General features: G+C 35.2%; 2 protein-coding genes across 3 annotated transcripts in view; both read left to right on the top strand.

The window, feature by feature from the left end:
- LOC141404375 (uncharacterized) overlaps positions 1-19,802 on the top strand; it is a 41,785-nt gene extending 21,983 nt beyond the window's left edge. The window contains exons 3-4 of one of the 2 annotated variants that reach the window (XM_073987934.1): positions 17,359-17,599; positions 17,687-18,203. In XM_073987934.1, coding sequence (XP_073844035.1) covers positions 17,359-17,599; positions 17,687-18,045 — 600 coding nt within the window. In that variant the 3' untranslated portion in view covers positions 18,046-18,203. Of the gene's footprint in view, positions 1-17,358 lie in introns of both variants that reach the window. The other variant, XM_073987933.1, reaches the window with a different exon arrangement.
- On the top strand, positions 18,067-19,802 carry LOC141402942 (uncharacterized; the record flags this gene model as incomplete). Its single annotated transcript, XM_073985069.1, has 1 exon — positions 18,067-19,802. A coding segment is annotated over one exon (1,020 nt), but the record flags the coding sequence as incomplete, so codon positions are not given.
- Positions 19,803-22,579: the final 2,777 nt, after the last annotated feature.

Genomic DNA, 22,579 nt, shown 5'->3' with positions numbered 1-22,579 from the left:
TAACATCTTAACTCAAAAATACATTTAACACACATAACATTTTTATTATTTGTTAACACTATCTTTTTTTACATACCCATTGAAGAGCTTTCCATGTTTAAAAAATATAAAAATGTTGAAATGTTCTTTTTGGCGCCTAAAATGCTTTCACTACTTATTTATAATGAATGTCGGAAAATGATGCATAAGAAAATATGTCACCATTGCCAGATCAGTATGTCGCTATGTGATGTTACCAGATTAATTTATTTTTTTATTTTTAGTGATTCAGAGTGTTGGCAATCGAAATCCGTTATTATTTTTTTCAAATTGTTCACTTCAAAAATTGACTTTTTGCCTCGAAAACCTGCTATTGGCCCCATCGTGGATTCGTTGAATTTTTAGTTGTTATCCTATATTTATTAACAGATTTAGATATAATATGGTATTTTAGTGTCTCCGGGGGTAGATCTCCTACTTGCAAAAAATTCTCAAGATAGGTCCATATTTTTAACCTCAGCATTTATGCTAACAAGGGTATATACACTTTCATACGAGAAAAAGTGCCTCATCGAAATACTGGTTTTAGACCCCAAGTATGTTTCGACGAAATCCGTTTCAGACAATTTGGAGTTGATTTAGCTGTGTCCGACCGTCTGTCTGCCTGGTGCACACGATAACTCCCGAACGGATCAACCGATTCGGACCCACATTTTGCATTCGTAATATTTTGTCTAAACATAGTTTAAGTGCGAAGATGGGTTATTTCGGTCCACTCCTTCCGATACCTCCCCCATAAAAATATTCGGAAATGTTCGGAAATTTTGTGCGCACGATAACTCTTGAAGGAAGTAACCGATTTGGCCCATACTTTGCATATGGTGAAATTTCAACCAGACTTAGATGAGGTTTCTATATGGACTCAATCGATCCACTCCTTCGGGTACCTCCCACATAAAATTTCGGAGAAGTTCAGTTTAGGACCAGCTTTTGAATCGCTTTATTTTTGTTGTAGCAAGTTGTACTCGCTGCCCCCCATACGAAGGTACAAGTTTCATCAGGGGCGAGTCCATACTTCCTGAAAAAATAGCCTGAAAGCTGCAAAAAAACCCCTATGTTACCGTGTGTAGTGGTTGGAGCGCAAGATAACTCCCGAATAGATCTGTCGATTCGGTCCAAAATTTGGCATTCACAAAAGTACAAAAATGTTCGAAAAAAATACTTTACACATCCTAACATATCTGACACATATAGATCTGGTTTGAATATGGACTATATTTGTTCACTCCTGCGGGTACCTCACACACAAAATTCCGATAAGTTTATTTTAAGACCTGCTCTCGAATCACTTTAATTTTTTTTTTTTTTTTTGCATTCGCTGCGTCAATTACGGCTGTAAACGTTTTTTCAGGGGCAAGTCCATACGTCTTGAGAAAACAACCTGAAATGTGTAAAAATCCCTACGGCACCATATGTAGTGGTTGGAGAGCATGATTTGGTCCAAAATTGTACAGAATTTTCACTGCTACAACATTTTTTTAGTCCCATTTCGATAGAACTTACAATTTCCAAGCAAAATCGTGAAAACCTAAAAAAACCTAAAAATGTGAATTTTTACCGCGATAAATAAATCGCGATTTTTTCTTGTTTTTGGATTTTTCTCACATACGAACATTGCTGTTTCAAAATCCTCAAAAACTTCCCAGGTGTAAGCGGTTTTCTCTTAAAGATAGTTAAGCATTGTCCCAATTTGAACTTCCATATCTCAATAACGGTAACACCTACGAACTTTTCATAAAGTTCAATCATTAGTCCGGTCAAAATAGACATTGAAATAGCAAAAATTCCCACAAAGCTGAATTTTGGTGGAGAGCTAGGGTTTGCCATTAGAATCAACGTCTTAAAAGTCCCCATCGATCCCATGTGTGCAAAAAAAATTATTCGGGGTCAAAGGTCAAATTTTAAGGGTTTTTATGTTTTCGGATTTATTTTTTTAATAACGGTTGATCTGATCAAAATGTGACTAAAGTAAATATTGTAGACAGAAAAATTATCTACAAGTTTGACCTTTATAATTTTTTCCTAGAAGGAACCGTTCTTGAGATATAGCTGTTCTAAAAAACACATGATTTTTATGCACTTATAAGGGAAATATGCACATATTCAGACAAACCGGCTAAAATAAGCGAAGTAATCGGGTCTGTCCCCAAAAAAAATATATATTTTCTTGAAGAGCGAAATTATAGCTATCTTCTAAAAAAAATTCCAACAAAATCGGAGCGTGTTTAGTAGAGTTATTCAATGTTAGAGTCATTTTATGCAAAAATAGCCCATGTGGGTTAACATGTATAATCGAAAGCCCAACGGGAACGACCCCAACGAAAACTCTCCGATTTTTTTCACGTTTTGTCCGAAGATAGGGTGTGTTGCGCTGATTACGGAAATGTATAATTTTCAACGGTTGCTGATCCGGTTCGACGGTTATTCGACCCGAAAGGCCAAATTTAAAAACCGGGTTAGACCCGGTTCTACAGAACCGATTACTGCAAAGTGGATATCGTTTGAAAGCTTACGGAAGTATCTAACACATAGTGTCGTTACTTTAACCGGTTCACCTCATAATACACTTAGGCGGCTAATTTTTTATTTGACTTTTAGATCGCGATATCTCGAAAATGGTAAGTCTTTTTTAAGAACCATAAAGACCACTCTTGTAGACAATTATTAAATCTACAACTTTTACTTTAGCCGGCTTTTGCTAAGTCTTACCGTGTTTGAGAAAAATTAAAAAAACTGAATAATGCCTCCAAAAATGACCTTTGACCCCGAATAACTTGTTTTGCACACATGGGATCGATGGGGACTTTTAGGACGTTGCTTCTAATGGCCAACCCTAGCTCTCCACCAAAATTCAGCTTTGTGGGAATTTTTGCTATTTCCCCCTTATACGCATGTCTATTTTGACCGGACTACATGTAGACAATTTTCATTGCAACAAAATTTTTTTGTCCCATTTCCATAGGACTTGCGGTTTCCAAGCAAAAATGTGAAAACCTAAAAAAACCCCTAAAAATGTCAACTTGAATCGCGATTTATTCATAAAGCGCTCCGGCGATTTTTTTTGTTTCTTGATTTTTCTCATCTATGAACTTTTTAGTTTCAGAATCCGCAAAAACTTCCCAGGTGTAAGCACTTTCCATTTAAAGTTGCTTCAAGAGCGCCGCGCCCTTTTAGTACCTATTCCGCAACACTCTAATCCTAATACACATTTTTGTCGGCACGTTCTAAGGTTCAAAAAGCCACAAATTTCTCTAAATACATTTGATCTGTGCGTAGATAAAAGATTCAATTCACATAGGCTGAGGGTATATCTCTGTCGACAAAGCCGACTGACACTTTTTTGCTTGTTTGATATAGCTCCCATACAAATGCACAGCTAAATTTGTATTAATTTCAAGCAAATCCCATATTATAAAAGTGCAGTTATCAGAAGATTTGCAAATATTTGCATCCTTAATGTGGTTATTCTGTATCCAGAGAGTCTAATTTTATTCCCCAAGAAATAATCGGCCAAGTTTACAAGAAGCAATGTATGGAACAAGACCCAGATCCAGACCCCAAACTATTTTTTATAACTTAAATCACCTTAAATCACACCCTTCGCTATCATTTAAAAATAAATGTTGTTCAGTTTTATTACGAACTTATTTAACATTTAAACAAATGTGAAGATAATTTTTAGCAACAATTTTTTTTAAGTCTGCTGCAGCAAAATTTCTTGTATTTGATAGTGAATAGTTGAGTGAATATTTACAACAACAAAAATGAAAAAAAAAAAAAAACAAAATTTTTGGCAGCAAAGTTCTATAATCGATATTACTAATTTATTTGACATTTAAACACATGTGAAGTTAATTTTTTTAGCATTTTTTTAATCAAATGCAGCAAAATTTCTTGTATTTGATAGTGAATAGCTGAGTGAATATTTAAAACAACAAAAACGAAAAACAAAATTTTTGTCAGCAAAGTGCCTGTAATCTTTTTGTATTTTGTTTGTTTTTTTTTTTTTTGAAATTCGCGCCGCGAGATCTGTGTTTTCGACCAGTGTGCTCTGCTCCAAACGTTGGGAGGCATAAAGTTATTAAACTGACAATGTATTATTTGACAGTTGTTGGACATTTTATTCCCACATTTCTTAAGTAATAATATCATTTTTTTGGGTCCATTGAAAGATAATTTCCAAAAATGTTTAAATTATGAATAAAATGCGTATACCACTTCTCCTCTTCCACTTCTTCTTTTTCAAGAATTTAAAATATTATCTTCATAATTATGTATACCACTTTATACTGTGGAATCATTTTCCACACTAAAATTAGTAAATTTGCTAACAATTTGTGAAATTCATATAATTTTTGTTTCTGTTTGGCCTTTGGAATTTTTCTACGGATTACTACCACTTTGAGGGAGGGAAGCCAAAGGTCTGAGTCATGCAAGAGTGCGTGTTAACCATCATGCTCATCTCAGACTTAAATGATAACAAACAGTTATGCTAATTATATTAAGTAAAGGTGTTTAAAACAAGCCTTTGCTTAATATACATATGAATACTAACATGTGTCATAAAAATTACCAAAAAAAAAGAGATAAAATACGTGTAAACATGCAAATTTCATCACCAAAGAATACGGAACAAATCGAAATAATTGTGATTATTTCTCTCTTGCTTGCTTTTTGATGTTTGAATGCTTTTTGATGTTTATTTTTAAATAAAATTCGCACTGTTGCTTTTGACAGAATGTATCCGCTTTACATTTTATTTAAAATTCATCAAAACAACATCGAAAAATATGGAAGTGGAAAACAAATTTTGATTGTCATAAATTTAAATGTACGTCATTTGGTTGGTGTATTTCCTTATAAGTATAAAGAAACGATATGTTAAATATTCATTAATGTTGTTTTTAATTTTTGTTACTCTTGTCATATCCAAATTAAAACGTATTTTATTACACCTGTTATTTATTATGCTATTCTTTTGCTTAAAATGGATAGATAGTGTAAATAAAATAATAGTTATTGTCTCGCTTAAGGCTGAAAAAGAATGGTTTGGCGTTTATATCAACAAAAAAGTGTGTCAAAATGAATAGAAACTAATAAATTAAAAAGGAAAAGCAAATGTTCTAATTAAAGCGTTACTCCCACGTGCAAATTTCCAAAAATCTAAAATTTTTATAGGCGTCTTTTTTAATTATAAGTGGCAGTAAAATTTCAAGTCGATCAGAACAAAATTGGCTGCGATATGAGAGTTTAAGGGAAAGAATCGATTGTGTCTTGTGAGTAAAATCAAAACTTTAAACGCTTTTTCCTCGAAATTACATCTTGCAATCTGTGTCCAATCTAGTTAGAAAAGGAAAAACCAAACCATTTTTGTAGAAATTTTATACCATTTTTGTAGGGTATTATATGTTGGTTTTGGCAAAAATTCATGTAACACCGCGAAATATTCGTCGGAGACCCCCAATGTGGTATACCAATCTTCATATCTCGACGACATAAAGCGATTTTGAGATGTGTGTCCGTCCGTCTGTATAAAGTAATGTATAGACCCTTTAAAGGAGGTGTGGAATTTTTTTAAACAATCTTTAGACTCTTTAAAGGAGGCGTGGATTTTTTTAATATTTTTAGACCCTTTAACGGCAGCGTGGAAATTTTTTAAAATAATTTGTAGAACCTTTAAAGAAGGCTTTGAATATTTTGAAATAATTTTCAGACCCTTTAAAGGAGGCGTTGAATATTTTGAAATAATTTTCAGACCCTTTAAAGGAGGCGCGGATTTTTTATTTAATTTTCGGACCCTCTTAATAGGCGTTGATTTTTTAAATAATTGTCAGACCCTTTAAAGGAGGCGTTGCATTTTTATACCCTGCACCACTATGTGGGGAGGGTATTATAAGTTGGTTGTGCATCGATAAAATGGTCGTAGACCCATACTTATATATACCAAAATGAATGTCCCGACGAGCTGAGTCGATCTGGCTATGTTTGTTCGTCCGTCCTTCTCTCCATCTAAACTCTGTAATCACACTACAGGTGGCAATTTAGATCGGATCGTCGCCAAATTTTGGGTGTTGATGGGGGTTCTGGAGGATAAAAAAACTACTGATTTTGGTGATGGCCGGACAATATTACGGGGTTTGAATGGACAAAAAAATTATTTAGAGAAGAAGTGAAGGTTTCTTCCAAAGCAAATATCTCAGCGTCTATAAGTGGTATACCAAAACCAAACCTGACAATGAAAATAGAAAATACCATCTTCCTAACTATGTTAAGTATGTTGTCAAACAACGAATATATCGCAATAGTCGCTAATTAAACCCAACTCTTCATTTTTGCGATTTTAGTTATAATGATGAATATTACAGCTTTGTTTGGGGACCATCCAAAAACAATGCCTGACTATGAAAGTAGAAAATCCCATCCGCTTCTAGTAGGCGTATTTCAAAAGAAAAGCCCGTGAATGGAAGGAGATACGATTTCCTTTACATTGTTGCAAAGTAGGTTGGCGTAGAAGGTCAAAAAATGGAGATATCGCAAAAGTCCATCTCTTTTTTTTTGCAATCACCTAATTCTGATAGGATCGTAACGGTGGTTAGTAGGAGTTTGATGATTTTAAGTTTGCGCACATCTCCCTTTTTTCATTTTTTTATTTGAATTCACACATCTCTATTTGGTGTATTAAAGACATGTAAAATGCTAATCAAGAAGACAAGCAACGCTTTCAATCAGTACCATTCGACAGTAGTCAAATATTTTTATACCCTCCACCATAGTATGGAGGGTATATTAAGTTTGTTTTTCCGTTGTAACGCATTGAAATACTCATTTCCGACCCTATAAAGTATATATATTCTTGATCAGGGTAAAATTCTAAGTCGATCTGAGCACGTCCGTCCGTCCGTCCGTCCGTCCGTCCCGTCAGTCTGTGGTAATCACTCTAGCATCCACAAAAATAGAGATAGGACGCTGAAATTTTGGGAAAATGCGTCTTTTGTTTGCAGGCAGGTCAAGTTCGATGATGGGCTATATCGGTCCACGTTTTGGTATAGCCCCCATATAACGGTACCCCCCGATTTGCGGTATTTTGACGTTTTTAGCTACATTTTAGACCGATTTAGCTATAATTTGAAATTTAGGGGTTCTTAAGTATCAATCAACTTTTATAACAAAAGTTGTGGACATAGGTCCACGTTTTGGTATAGCCCCCATATAACGGTACCCCCCGATATACGGTATTTTGACGTTTTTAGCTACATTATCAGACCGATGTAGCTATAATTTGACATTTAGGGTTCTTAAGTGTTAATAAACTTATAAATTAGAAGTTGTGGACATAGGTCCACGTTTTGTATAGCCCCATATAACGGTACCCCCCGATTTGCGGTATTTTGACGTTTTTAGCTACATTTTCAGACCGATGTAGCTATAATTTGACATTTGGGGGTTCTTAAAAGTCAATAAATTTATATAACAAAATCTGTGGACATAGGTCCACGTATTGGTATAGCCCCCGTATAACGGTACCCCCCGATTTACGGTATTTTGACGGGTTTAGCTACATTTTCACACCGATTTAGCTATAATTTGACATTTGAAGTTGTTAAATTGTCAATAAACTTATGTGACAAAACTTGTGGACATAGGTCCACGTTTTGGTATAGCCCCCATATAACGGTACCCCCCGATTCACGGTATTTTGACGTTTTTAGCTACATTTTCAGACATTTAGGGTTCTTAAGTGTAACTAAACTTATATAACAAAAGTTGTGGACCTAGGTCCAAGTTTTGGTATAGCCCCCATATAACGGTACCCCGATTTACGGCATTTTGACGTTTTTATCTACATTTTCAGACCGATTTAGCTATCAATTGACATTTAGGGTTCTTAAATGTCAATAAACTTATATAACTAGTGGACATAGGTCCATGTTTTGGAATAGCCCCCATATAACGTTACCGCCCGACTTCAGGTATTTTGAGAATTTTACCAACAAGTTTTAACCGAATTATCTGTAATTTGAAACATTTGACATTTGAAATTCTTAGTGGTCACCACACCTCTCCACCAAAAATTGTCAAGAAAACCCCCATATAACGGTACCTCCCGATTTTCAGTAATTTGATGATTTTAGCTACAATATTAAACCGAACAAGCAGTAATTTGACATTTGAAGTTCTTAGTGGTCACAACACCTCTCCATCAAAAATTTTCAACATAGGTCCATGTTCGGATATAGCTCCCATGTAACGGTACCTCCCAATTTTCAGTAATTTGGCAATTTTAGCTACAATTTTTTAACAGAACTAACTGTAATTTGACATTTGAAGGTTGTAGTGGTCACCACACATCTGCATCAACAATTTTCAACATAGCCCCAATATAACGATACTTCCCTATTTTCGGTACTTTGAGGATTTTACTTAAAAACTTTAACCGAACGTAGGTCCATGTTTTTGTATAGCCCCAAAACAAACCTCCCGATTTTCCGTACCTTAGCTTTATTTTTTGGACGAACTTTCTGTAATTTGAAATTTAAAAGTCAACAAAAATTCTGCAACAAAAATTGTTCATTTAAATTCATATTTTCCTATAGCCCAGATACCTCCGAACTAGCAGTTAATGACATTTGAAGTTCCCACGTTATGTACCGATTTTCGATATTTTGAGGATTCTAGCTAAATTTTTTAACCGAATTAGGAGTTATTTGACATTAAAGGCTCCCATCAAAAACTGTCAACATAGGCCCATGTTTTATTATAACCCCTATATAACAGTACCTCCCAATTTCTAGCCCACCAAAAATTGTCAACAGTTAGATATAGGCACCATAAAAAAGGGCCTCCCGAATGAAGCATTTTATGTACATTATCTGACATTTTAACGTACTCACTTAAAGTTGGGGACAGGAATGAATATTTTATGGTGGAGGGTATGAAAAGTTCGGCCCGGCCGAACTTAATGCTTTTTTACTTGTTTTCCTTTATTTTTTCCACTTGGGAACATAGGGTATCTACACGTGTATTCCATTTTATTTTGTCGTGACATTTATTTTTAATATCATTATATGACCGGATTATTTTTGCGACGTCTGTTGTTAGCGTTCTTCGCCATGTGTTCTTGGGACGTTCACGTCTTCTGTTGCATTGTGGATTCCATTCCAGAACATACCTTGCAATGCTGTTGGGGGTATTACGAAGAGTGTGCCCTCCCAGCTTCACTTTCTTTTCATTATTTGTTTGCCAATGGGTACTTCGTATGACTTCCTCCAGAGATCAATATTGGATATTGTGTTAGGCCAGAAGATCCGCCAAATTATTCGTAGGAATTTTCTTATTTGTGTTTGCATTGAGTTTGACGTCAACCATGCTTCGCTGCCATACAATAATCTTGTTTTGACGCATGCATTGAATATACGTAACTTGGTTTGGGCGGATATTTCTGGAGATCTCCCTATTTTAGATAATCGGCCTAAGGCCGTTATAGCTTTGCCCAGTTTATAATTCACATCGTCCTGAACTCCTCCTTGGGCTGACATAATACATCCTAGATAACAGAATTGTTCAACGAAATGATGTTGCCGTTTATTTGCATGGCTTTAGTCTTGCGGATGTTGACTTCAAGGCCGATGCGTTTGCAGAGGACTGTTAAGTCATTGATTTTGATTTGCATATCGCCATGTTTATGGGATATTATACATATATCGTCTGCAAAGTCCAAATCTTCAAGATGGTGCTGAAATCCCATGCAATTCCTCTCTTTCTCTTCCAGATTTCGGCCATTACAGTGTCAAGTAAAGGGTGTTTTTTTAAGCCCGATAGAACTTGAAATTGTAAAAAATAACACAAAAATTAAATTGTAATCAAATTTTTTTTATTCGAAAGATCAATACGTGACATTAACATTTGAAAATGATTTCGGGCATATGGGCACCGCGGCTGTTCTTGACGAAGTGCATTCTGGACGTCCAATTTTGGCCACTTTTTCGAGCACTGCTGGCCGTATGTTACGAATAACACGAACAATGCTGGCCTCCAAGGCATCAATTGTTGCTGGTTTATCAGCATAAACCAGTGACTTCACGTAGCCCCACAGGAAATAATCGAGAGGTGTCAAATCGCACGACCTTGAAGGCCAATTGACATTTTCACTTCTCGAAATCAACTTATCGCCAAATTTTGATTTTAATAAGTCGATGGTTGCGTTCGCCGTATGGCACGCAGCGCCATCCTGTTGAAACCACATCTCCTCCGGATCAATGTCATCCATATTTTCAAACAAAAAATCATTGATCATGGTGCGGTAACGATCTCCATTGACCGTTACGGGAGCTCCGGCCTCATTTTTGAAGAAATAAGGTCCGATGATGCCACCAGCGTGAAAACCGCACCATACGGTGCATTTTTCTGGATGTAATGGAGTCTTTAGGGTCTCTTGTGGATTGGTCTCACTCCATATGCGGCAATTTTGCTTATTAACAAACCCGTTAAGCCAAAAATGCGCCTCATCGCTGAACACAATTTTGCGATAAAACAACGTCTATAAGTTGCGCGAATCGACGACTGATTTTCAAAGTAAATTTGGATAATTTCGTAGCGTTGTTCATGCGTGAGTCTATTCATGATGATTTGTCAGAGTTTCTGAAACAAATAAAAAAAGTTTCATCAAAATTTAATTTTTTGTGTTACTTTTTACGATTTAAGGTTCTATCTAGCTTAAAAAAACTTGGCAACCCTATGGCTGAGTAAACGTTTGTTTATATCGCAGCTGATCGTGTGCTGATTTATTTACTTTTTCGCTGTTGTCTTGTGAAAATTTTTGCTGTAGTACATTCGGAAGTAAAATTTATGCTGTATAAAATTGGAGATTTGCTGAAACCTAGTTTATTTCTCGGATAATTCGGAAAAAACTTTTTGGCGTGGTGTTGCATCATCTTTTGCATTCTTCTTTTGACATTGGTAAAGAATACCGTTGACGTGAATATTTTGTTGGTGCCGCCTGTAAATTGCTGCTGTTGTTGTTGTTGAAATGCCGGCTTCTAAAGCTAATAAAACCGAATGATAAATGTGGATTGTGCTCAAATCCTATAACCAAACAAGGGAGCATAGAATGTAGAATATGCTGCAAGTGGATCCATGTGTCTTGTGCGAAACATACAGAAAAAGATCTGTCATACTTTAAATCATCTAGTGCAGCCTCTTTTATCTGTTCAGCTTATGAATGTAATCTCGGGAACATACGTGATAACAATGCTGTTGCCCGTGATATTCGAGATGTTAAAAAGCAACTAGAATCATTTGTTGGGAGTCCACCAATCTGAACTCAATACTATTACAAGTGCAATTCAGGGTATGAAAGCAGATTTGAGTTCTTGTTTGGCGGAGATCAAAGCTGACATCATTAAATGCAACGACCGTGTTCATGATGTTGAAGAGATGGCGAAATCCAAGATATCAAAATTGGAAGTTGAAAACAATATCCTGCATAGACGTAATTAATCGTGGTGATTTTGTTATTGGTGGTTTACCGGATGGTCTTCAGGATCTTATTCTGCCTGTTATTTCGCTGGCTTACATTCTACAAGGTCAGCTTAAATAGAAGTGATGTAAACCATGTTTGTTATATCCATGGAAGGAAGCAAATTCTGGTTAAACTAAATAATGTAGCACTGCGAGATGAATTAATGAAACAATATTTCAAAACCCGTTCCTTGCGTGTGTGTGATATCATTACTGATGGTCCTGGCAGTGACGTTATAAGCCGTGTGTATCTTAATGACCATTACACTCCAGCTGCTGCTAATCTGAGTGTGATATGCAGTAAACTTCGCAAGTTAAATATTATATCAAAGTTTAAAATTTTGAATAGAGACAATGTACTGGTTGAGATAACGATCCTAGTGGTGTAAAGTCCAAGCGAGATATGAACTACTGTAATTCATTGTTGCAGCAATCCGAAACTTCACCTGCTCAGTAGTATTTGCCATCACGTTAATTTTTTTTTATGAATTTAATTACTTTTATGATCTCAATAATCTCATGATCAGCTGTAAAGCAGTAAACAGTATTATAGATTGATTATATGTTTTTGTATACATTTTTATTGAATTTCATACTAATAATACATTTTCTTTGGTTCCCCATCACATATTTTTTTAAACATTTTGATGTCTTTTAATGACAACTTAGGTCCTATAGTTAGCAGCAGCACATATCTGAAATCGGCTTTAATGCCTTTCCAGAACCAATTAAAAATAGGGCACTGGAACTGCAGGAGTGTTAAACCATCCATGAAAATGGATGAGATAAGGTCTATTATAAATGACAATGTTTTAGATCTTTTTGCTGTATCTGAAACCTGGCTTACGGATGATATTCCTGACTCTGCTGTATCTATTCCAGGCTACAGACTAATTCGTAATGATCGCTCTACATCTAGGAGAGGAGGCGGTGTGGCCATTTATGTTTCGAATGGACTTCGATTTGAGCGTAGTTTTGCTGTCCCTGTTGCAAGTTGTGAGTCTCTTTTTGTGAAATTAGATCTGAATAATACTAAGATTATATTCGGTGTTGTCTACCTGCCTTTCGGCAGTATAGGTGATTTTGAGTCTTATCACCGGAATTATTTTTCACTTGAACCAAACATAATTACTGTGGGCGACTTCAATTACAATTTGTTTAACGTAGCAAGATCTGACACGTTTCGTTCTCTTTGCTCTCGATTCAATCTATCTGTTGTGCATAATTCCAAACCAACGCATTTTAACTTGAGAAGAAGGAGTACATCATTAATTGACTTTATACTCTGTAGTGATTCGTCATTTGTTAAATTTTCTGATCAAGTCCAAAGTCCTACAATTTCGGATCATTCTTTGATATTTGCTTCTCTTTCTTTTAACTATGATTACCTTCATCAAAATAATTTTTCCTTATTTGTCAAATGTTATAACAGATTTGGTAAATGGTATTCTAATGACATCATCTTTTCCTCAGGCTTGGAAGATAGGTCGGGTTGTTCCCATTCCAAAACCAAGAACGTAAGTGGACCTGATGATTTTCGGCCGATTTCGATTCTTCCGGCTATCTCTAAAATTATTGAGCACGTTATGAGAAATCAAATAGTTCAACACTGTTCCAGTTTGATTTGTCATTCACAATATGCTTTTAGACCTGGGCACAGCACAACACATTTGCTACTGAGTCTTACTGACAAAATTCGGGAAAATGCCAATGTTGGAAAACTAAGCATGCTGATTTCTCTGGACTTATCCAAAGCGTTTAATTCAATTAACTATAATCGATTGATTGCTAAGTTGAACCAACAGTTTGGGTTTTGCTATACTGCTTGTAAACTTATATATTCTTACCTGTCTGGAAGGACACAATATGTGACTTATAATGGACTTCAATCGGATTTTGTATCCATTTTCTCGGGAGTTCCCCAAGGATCAGTTTTGGGGCCCCTATTGTTTATATTATATGTAAATGACTTGCCAATTCACACAAGTTCTAATGATTGTGATACCTTTATGTTCGCAGATGACATGTTTCTGCTCTTTAGTGGTTGTCCGGATTTACCTGATGTATGTCAAACCAACATTAATGACTGCCTGAGGAATGTAGTTAGTTGGACCAGCTGCAACTCATTATCTATTAATTCTGCTAAGAGCAAAGCCATTTTGTTTCCTGCATCAAATCGCGTTATTCCACAGTTTGATATTTTTATACAGCATGACAGGGTGCAGGTTCTAGACCGACACAAATGTCTAGGCATAATAATCGACAGTGAACTTTCTTTCAAACATCACATTGATGCGTTATCAGGTAAAGTTGTATCTTCGTTGCGTAGGATTTATGGTTGCAACATGCACTTACCTTTCCATATAAAATATAAGATTGGCCATGCCTTACTTATGTCACACATTAACTATGGATTTGAAGTTTTTACAGGTACTGTGGGTATCCACCTGAATAGGATAAAGCGGCTAGTAAATACAATAACCCGGTTTGTCTACAACATTCCTAGAAGAAATCATGTGTCAAGTTATGTCATAAGATTTCTTGGATGTACGTTCAACAGATATGTGCATTTTAGGAATTTGATTTCATTCCATAAAATAATAAAGACTGCTAAACCAGTCTCTTTATATAGTGGTTTTAGCTTTGGTCGCTCGTTCAGAAACCCGCAAATTCCTATCCCAAGAATTTGGAAAAACGTATTTAGAAGATCATTTTTAGTACGAATAGCTCGAAGCTGGAATCGTTTACCGTCAGAGTTACGGGTTTTCTCTCATTCCAACAATCTTTTTAAGTTAAAACTTCTCCAGTTCTTTTGTGGCCAAACTAGCCGGGCTAGGCACTTTGATTTTTATGACTACTGCTGACTAGGACTTATTATTTCTTTCTTTCTTCTTTCTTTCTCAAATTTTATGGTTGGGGAACCATATTTTACTCATATTTACTTATATTCTTTGATGTTTAATTTTATTATCTTACTCTTTTATTTTATTATCTTACTCAGTTGAATTATACTTTGTAATGTTTTTGGCCTTGATGGCTTGTATTACAAAATGAATTAAATAAATAAAATAAATAAAAATAAATAAAATAAAAAAACACCCTGTACTAGCGCTAACAATAGCGGGGATAGAGGGCAACCTTGTTTCACTCCGATGTTTGTGGTGAATGTATCGCTGTATACATAGTTGTGTCGAACTTTAAGTGATACATTCTCTTACATTGCTTTTATTATGTGGATTATATCAATTATAAAATTAAATATTAATTATTTTGGTTCAGTTCGACTTCCCCCCGTTGACGTAATCACAATTTTTACAAGGTCCGTCGTATGTTTTCTATATTTTGTTGATATATATTTACCATAATTATTTCAAAAACTGTTTGTATCAAACGTACAGCATTTCCTTAATATATTAGTATCGAAAAATCCACAACAAATATTTGTTTGTTTCCGGAAATAACGATATTCTGGGTAAAACACGTAAAAACCGATTTTGAAAAAAAACCGACCGGATTTGAAAAACCCAGATTTTATTTAAAAATAATAATAATAATAATAATAGTAATAATAATAATAATAATAATAATAATAATAATAATAATAATAATAATAATAATAATAATAATAATAATAATAATAATAATAATAATAATAATAATAATAATAATAATAATAATAATAATAATAATAATAATAATAATAATAATAATAATAATAATAATAATAATAATAATAATAATAATAATAATAATAATAATAATAATAATAATAATAATAATAATAATAATAATAATAATAATAATAATAATAATAATAATAATAATAATAATAATAATAATAATAATAATAATAATAATAATAATAATAATAATAATAATAATAATAATAATAATAATAATAATAATAATAATAATAATAATAATAATAATTAATAATAATAATAATAATAATAATAATAATAATAATAATAATAATAATAATAATAATAATAATATAATAATAATAATAATAATAATAATAATAATAATAATAATAATAATAATAATAATAATAATAATAATAATAATAATAATAATAATTGTCAATATTGTGAATGTATTTATTCGTAAAATACCATACATATATTTATGTATGCATTATATGTACACACGTATGTTTATGTCTATACATAAAAAATTTTAAACATACAAATATCTGCAAGAAATTACCACATTACCACACACTTTCCACTTAAAGTTTAAGATCACGAAGGAACATGTCATAAACTATGAGTTTGTGTCTTAAGTCTTTTGTATTTTTCTAAAATTATTTTTGGTAATTACTATTTTTCTTAAAAAACATCATCACATTTGCACACAAAGCGTAGATCATTAACAATTTATTCAACAAATTATGCATATATTTTAATGCAAAAAAATTATATATTCTATGCTAAATTTGGCTTTGTTTCAATGTTTACAAAACTCCCCCATTGAGCCTATAATTTTAGTCATATGCCAACAACAACAACAGTTGTTGCAATTAAAAGCATGTGGGTACTAATGTATACACAAATTCAGACATTCATGTTTACAAAAAAAAAAGAAAAAACAGCAAACATAACAGAATGTCAGTACATTCGTTTATGATTGAAATTTTCACAGCTAGAAGAGGGGAAAAAATATTACCAAGTCATGAAACACCTACAACACGATTTTCCAAAAATGAAACAAAATAAAACAATAACACTTCATGGCATGCCATCATCACTTGAAGATATGTCATTGTTTTGTATGAAGCCAAAAGAACACATAAAGATACGCACAAAACTAGGTGCGTTTTTCGCTTTTTGTTTTATTTTTTGTTTATGAAAATTTTATGCTAAAATTATGATGGTGATTGGTGTAAGTGTTACAGTTTCCAAAACTTGTGAAGTTTGTCACTTTAAAGCAAATTGAGCTAGTTTTTGTTGTTGTTTCCTCCCATTGTTTACAAGTCAGTACAACTAACCTTGAGAGTAAGACATTAAGAGAGGAAATGACTAAAAAAAAATTATAAAAAATATTTTGTAAACTAAACAGTGATAGCAATCATATGTTGAAATATTGTATATTATGACAGATATTTGGCGTATATTTAAAGCGGCTAGAAGTGGAACTGTTAAATGGAAGTGACCAAAATTTGGAAGTATTGGATTTCAGGGCAAATTGAAATTTAATAAAACTTGAGGAATTCAAAACGACTCAGCCCTTTTTTCCCACAACTATTTTAACACCTCTAGCACCCTGGCAACTCAGCCGGCAATAATGAATGTTCTTAGTAGATTTATTTTAATTATGGTGTTATTACCGATTTTATTGCCATGCGAGACTAAGCTGTGTAGATTAAAAAAAAAAACACAAAAATATTATACTTAGAGCGTGAATATCATCTAAAGAAACTTAGAATACACCAAAAAGTAAACAAAACACTTCATACACAAGTTTGCGGTCAATCATCATCTTAGGTGCATAAGTCAAATAAAATGAATATCCGGTACAAAAACAAAACATCAGGTCACAAGGTATACAGACAGCTTTGTGGAAATATACAAACGTTTTTGTCTCATACAAAGTGTTTCAACTTGTATTAGCCATGTAGTGCTTGTGCCACACTTTTTATGCCAATGAAAAGTTCAATGTATGTCTTCAACGGAAAACCGCTAAAGGTTGCCATGATCCAACAAGAGAAAAAATTATTAGCACATTTTATACTTATTTACAAACTAAAATATTGTGGAAATTTACTTAATCATTTTTGTTGTTGTTTGTTTTTTTTTTCAGAAATTTATACATGTATCCCTGCTATTGCTGGGCATAAGCAGCTTAAGTGTGGCTCAATATTTTCCAAGTGGTTATTATGCACCGGTCTCAAATTATTTAGTTGCTGAAACTCAGGGAAATGGATACTCTTATCCACCTCCAAATGTACCATTTGATGAACGACAGAAACAAGGCTATTCCTATCCTGTACCAAAGGTACCATTCGAAGAGTCAACTAAGCCCGCTCCACAACCAACAAAAGGTTATTCATATCCCACACCGGCAGTGAAATTTGAATTGACACCAAAAACCACACAAAGACCAACCCCAGCTCCACAACCAACAAAAGGTTATTCATATCCCACACCGGCAGTGAAATTTGAATTGACACCAAAAACCACACAAAGACCAACCCCAGCTCCACAACCTACAAAGGGCTATTCGTACCCAACACCGGCTAACAAATTAGAATTGCCAACGAAAACTACACAACATCCTACCAAGGGTTATTCTTACCCAACACCGGCTGTGAAATTTACATTGCCAACCAAAACGACCCAGAGAACAACACAAGCTCCCCAGCCAACCAAGGGTTATTCTTATCCCACGCCAGCTGTGAAATTTGAGTTACCAACAAAAACAACACAAAGGCCAACACAACCTCCCCAACCAACCCAAGGGTTATTCATACCCCACACCAGCTGTTAAGTTTGAATTGCCAACTAAAAGTACAAAAAGGCCCACACAACCTCCTCAACCCACCAAGGCTACTCATATCCCACTCCTGCTGTGAAGTTGGAATTGCCAACCAAAACTACACAAAGAACCACACAACCTCCTCAACCCACCAAGGGCTACTCATATCCCACACCCGCCGAACCGTTTGTATATCCAACCAAAACTACACAAAGACCTACACAACCTCCCCAACCCTCCAAAGGTTACTCATATCCCACACCCGCTGAACCGTTTGTATATCCAACCAAAACTACACAAAGACCAACACAACCACCCCAACCCACCAAAGGTTACTCATATCCCACACCCGCTGAACCGTTTGTATATCCAACCAAACTACACAAAGACCAACACAACCTCCCCAACCCTCCAAAGGTTACTCATATCCCACACCCGCTGAACCGTTTGTATATCCAACCAAAACTACACAAAAGACCAACACAACCTCCCCAACCCTCCAAAGGTTACTCATATCCCACACCCGCTGAACCGTTTGTATATCCAACCAAAACTACACAAAGACCAACACAACCTCCCCAACCCACCAAAGGTTACTCATATCCCACACCCGCTGAACCGTTTGTATATCCAACCAAAACTACACAAAGACCAACACAACCTCCCCAACCCACAAAGGGTTACTCATATCCCACACCCGCTGAACCGTTTGTATATCCAACCAAAACTACACAAAGACCAACACAACCTCCCCAACCCACCAAAGGTTACTCATATCCCACACCCGCTGAACCGTTGTATATCCAACCAAAACTACACAAAGACCAACACAACCTCCCCAACCCACCAAAGGTTACTCATATCCCACACCCGCTGAACCGTTTGTATATCCAACCAAAACTACACAAAGACCAACACAACCTCCCCAACCCACCAAAGGTTACTCATATCCCACACCCGCTGAACCGTTTGTATATCCAACCAAAACTACACAAAGAACAACACAACGTCCCCAACCCACCAGAGGTTACTCATACCCCACACCCGTTGTGAAGTTGGAACTACCAACCAAAACTACACAAAGGCCTACACAACCTCCACAACCAACCAAACAAGGCTATTCCTATCCCACACCAGCTGTAAAATTGGAATTGCCAACAAAAACTACACAAAGGCCCACACAGCCTCCTCAGCCAACAAACAAGGGTTACTCATATCCCACACCTGCCATAAAATTTGAACTGCCCACAACCCAACGTGGTTATTCATATCCCCGTCCAGCTATACCATTCAACTTCTAAAATGCACTACCTAGGACCAAAAGCCCGACCCCAGGACCACATCAAAAAATTGTGATTATTTAGTCGAAAACAATTTGGATTCGCGAATTATATTGGCTAAATTATTATTACGAACTTAGTTTTAGGTTTGTTATTTGTTTGCCTAAACGTTACTGCTGTCGACTTAACACGAGTACAAATCTTTAGACTGTGCTCTCAGAGGACGAGGAACAGCCGAAACTCGTATAGCACCCTAAACGAATAAAACAATAGTCATTAAATATAAATTATATATACTAAATAAATAAATACGATATTTTTGTTATATACATACGTACATATGTATATGTTTAGTTGTAATTGAATGTCGTAAATTGTGTTCAGAATTTTTAGAATTTAAACCGATGACAAATTTAAAATATTCTTTATTGTAACATAAGTTTAGTTCCTAAGATGAAAACGAATAAATAAATTTTTTATAAATTTAAATTCTTATATCTATGTTTTATACCTTCTGCCATGGCAGGGAGGATATATTATGTTTGTATGTATATCAGGATAAAATTCTGAGTCGATCTACACATGTCCATCCGTTGTAGTATCTTAGAGCCTACAAAAATTGCACTACAGCTCTATATTTTTGCAGCCGAGTATTTTTTTTCGTAGGCAGGTCCACTTGGAAGATAGGCTAGATATCGGCCCATTTTTTGGTATAGCTCCCATATAACCTTCCGATGTTGGGTATTTTGAGGATTTTAGCCACGATTTTAAGCCGAAATAGCCGTAATTTTACACTTGAGGTTCGCAGGGGTATCCGCACTTCTTCAACAAAAATTCTCAACATAGACAAAGCCACCATAAAACAGTACCTCCCATTTTCGATATTTTAAGCGTTTCAGCTATATTTGTTGATCGAATTATCTATAATTTGACATTTGAGATTCCCAGTTGAAATTACCAGTAGTCACAAATCTTCTAAACCAAAAATTTTTAATATACTTTCACATTTTGGCATAACCCCTATGTAACGCTACCTCCCGATTTCCGGTATTTGAAGATTTTAGCTATCGTTTTTAACCGATTTAGCTGTACTTTGACAGTTGAGACTTCCAACAGGCACAAGTTTCTCAAGCAAAAATTGTCAACATAGGTCCATGTTTTAATATAGAACACATATGAAGGTACCTCCCGATTTTCGATATTCTCGAATTATATGTATTTGAGTTTCCCAGTGATCGCTAAATGTCTACTCCAAAAATTGTCAACATAGGTTCATGTTTTGGTATAGCCCCCATATGACGGCACCTGCAGATTTTCGGATTTATTGATTGCTACATTTTTTAACCGAACATTTTGTAATTTTGACATTTAAGATTCCTAGTGGCCTCAAATTTTTGCTACCAAAAATTGTTAACATAAGTCGTTATTTTTGGGTTGCCCCCATATAACGGTACATCCAGATTTGAGGTGTTTTTTGAAGTTTAGCTACATTTTTATACCCTCCACCATAGTATGGAGGGTATATTAAGTTTGTCATTCCGTTTGTAACACATCGAACTAATCATTTGCGACCCTATAAAGTATATATATTCTTGATCAGGATAAAATTCGAAGACGATCTATCCATGTCCGACTGTCCGTCTGTTGTAATCACTCTAGCGTCCGCAATAATTGAGATAGAGTGCTGAAATTTTGCACCCGAGGGTCTTTTTTCCATAGGCAGGTCAAGTTCGAAGATGGGCTATATCGGTCCACTCTTTGGTATAGCCCCCATATAACGGTACCTCCGGATTTGAGGTATTTTGACGTTATTCGCCACATTTGCAAACAGAATTAGCTATAATTTGGCACATAGGATTCCTAGTGATCAACAAACTTATATCCCAAAGGATATGGGCATAGGCCCATGTTTTGGTATAGTCCCCATATAACGGTACCTCCCGATTTTCGGTATTTTGAGAATTTTAGCCACAATGTTTAACCGAACTAGCTGTAATTTGCCATTTGAGGTTCTCAGTGGTCATGAAATATCTCCACCAAACATCGTCAACATAGGTCAATGTTTTGGTATAGCCCCCATATAACGGTACCTCCCGATTTTCGGTATTTTGAGAATTATAGCCACAATTTGTAACCGAACTATCTGCAATTTGACATTTGAGGTTCTCAGTGATCATGAAATATCTCCACCAAACATCGTCGACATAGGTCCATGTTTTGGTATGGCCCCCTTATAACCGTACCTCCCGATTTTCGGTATTTTGAGCATTTTAGTTAAAATTTTTAACCGAACTAGCTGTAATTTGACATTTGAGGTTCTCAGTGGTCATGAAACATCTCCACGAAACATCGTCAACATAGATCCATGTTTTGGTATAGCCCCCATATATCGGTACCTTCCGATTTTCGGTATCTTGAGAATTTTAGCTACAATTTTTAACCGAACTAGCTGTAATGTGCCATTTGAGGTTCTCAGTGGCCATAAAACATCTCCAATGAAACATCGTCAACATAGGTCCATGTTTTGGTATAGCCCCCATATAACGGTACCTCCGAATTTGAGGTATTTTGACGTTATTCGCCACATTTGCGGACAGAATTAGCTATAATTTGGCACATAGGGTTCCTAGTGATCAACAAACTTATATCCCAAAGGATATGGGCATAGATCCATGTTTTGGTATAGTCCCCATATAACGGTACCTCCCGATTTTCGGTATTTTGAGAATATTAGCCACAATTTTTAACCGAACTAGCTGTAATTTGCCATTTGAGGTTCTCAGTGGTCATGAAATATCTCCACCAAACATCGTCAACATAGGTCAATGTTTTGGTATAGCCCCCATATAACGGTATCTCCCGATTTTCGGGAATTTTCAGTGGTCACGAAATTTCTTCTGTTCTTCGGGGTTTTTAATATACACACATTAAGGGCTTTCATTTCCAAAGGAATTATCTCTGCCCCTAATTATTCCATTTTAATTAAGACTATTTTATGGTGGAGGGTATAAAAAGTTCGGCCCGGCCGAACTTAACGACTTTTTACTTGTTTAATGCATCATTTGTAATTTGACATTGGAAGTTCCCATTGGTCACAAAACTTCTCGACAAAAAATTGTCAACATAGGTCCACATTTTGATAAACATACATCCCATCTAAAGGCACCGCCCGATTTATGACATTTTTAATTAAATTTTCTTACCTGAATTATGAATGAATGAATATCTCCACCTAAAATTGTGGACAGGAAAGAAGACCACTTCTT

Source organism: Musca autumnalis, unplaced genomic scaffold (assembly GCF_047663935.1).
Source record: "Musca autumnalis isolate F117 unplaced genomic scaffold, ASM4766393v1 scaffold_4, whole genome shotgun sequence".
NCBI classification, from domain to species: Eukaryota; Metazoa; Arthropoda; class Insecta; order Diptera; family Muscidae; genus Musca; species Musca autumnalis.
This window is presented reverse-complemented; position numbering and strand designations above follow the sequence as displayed.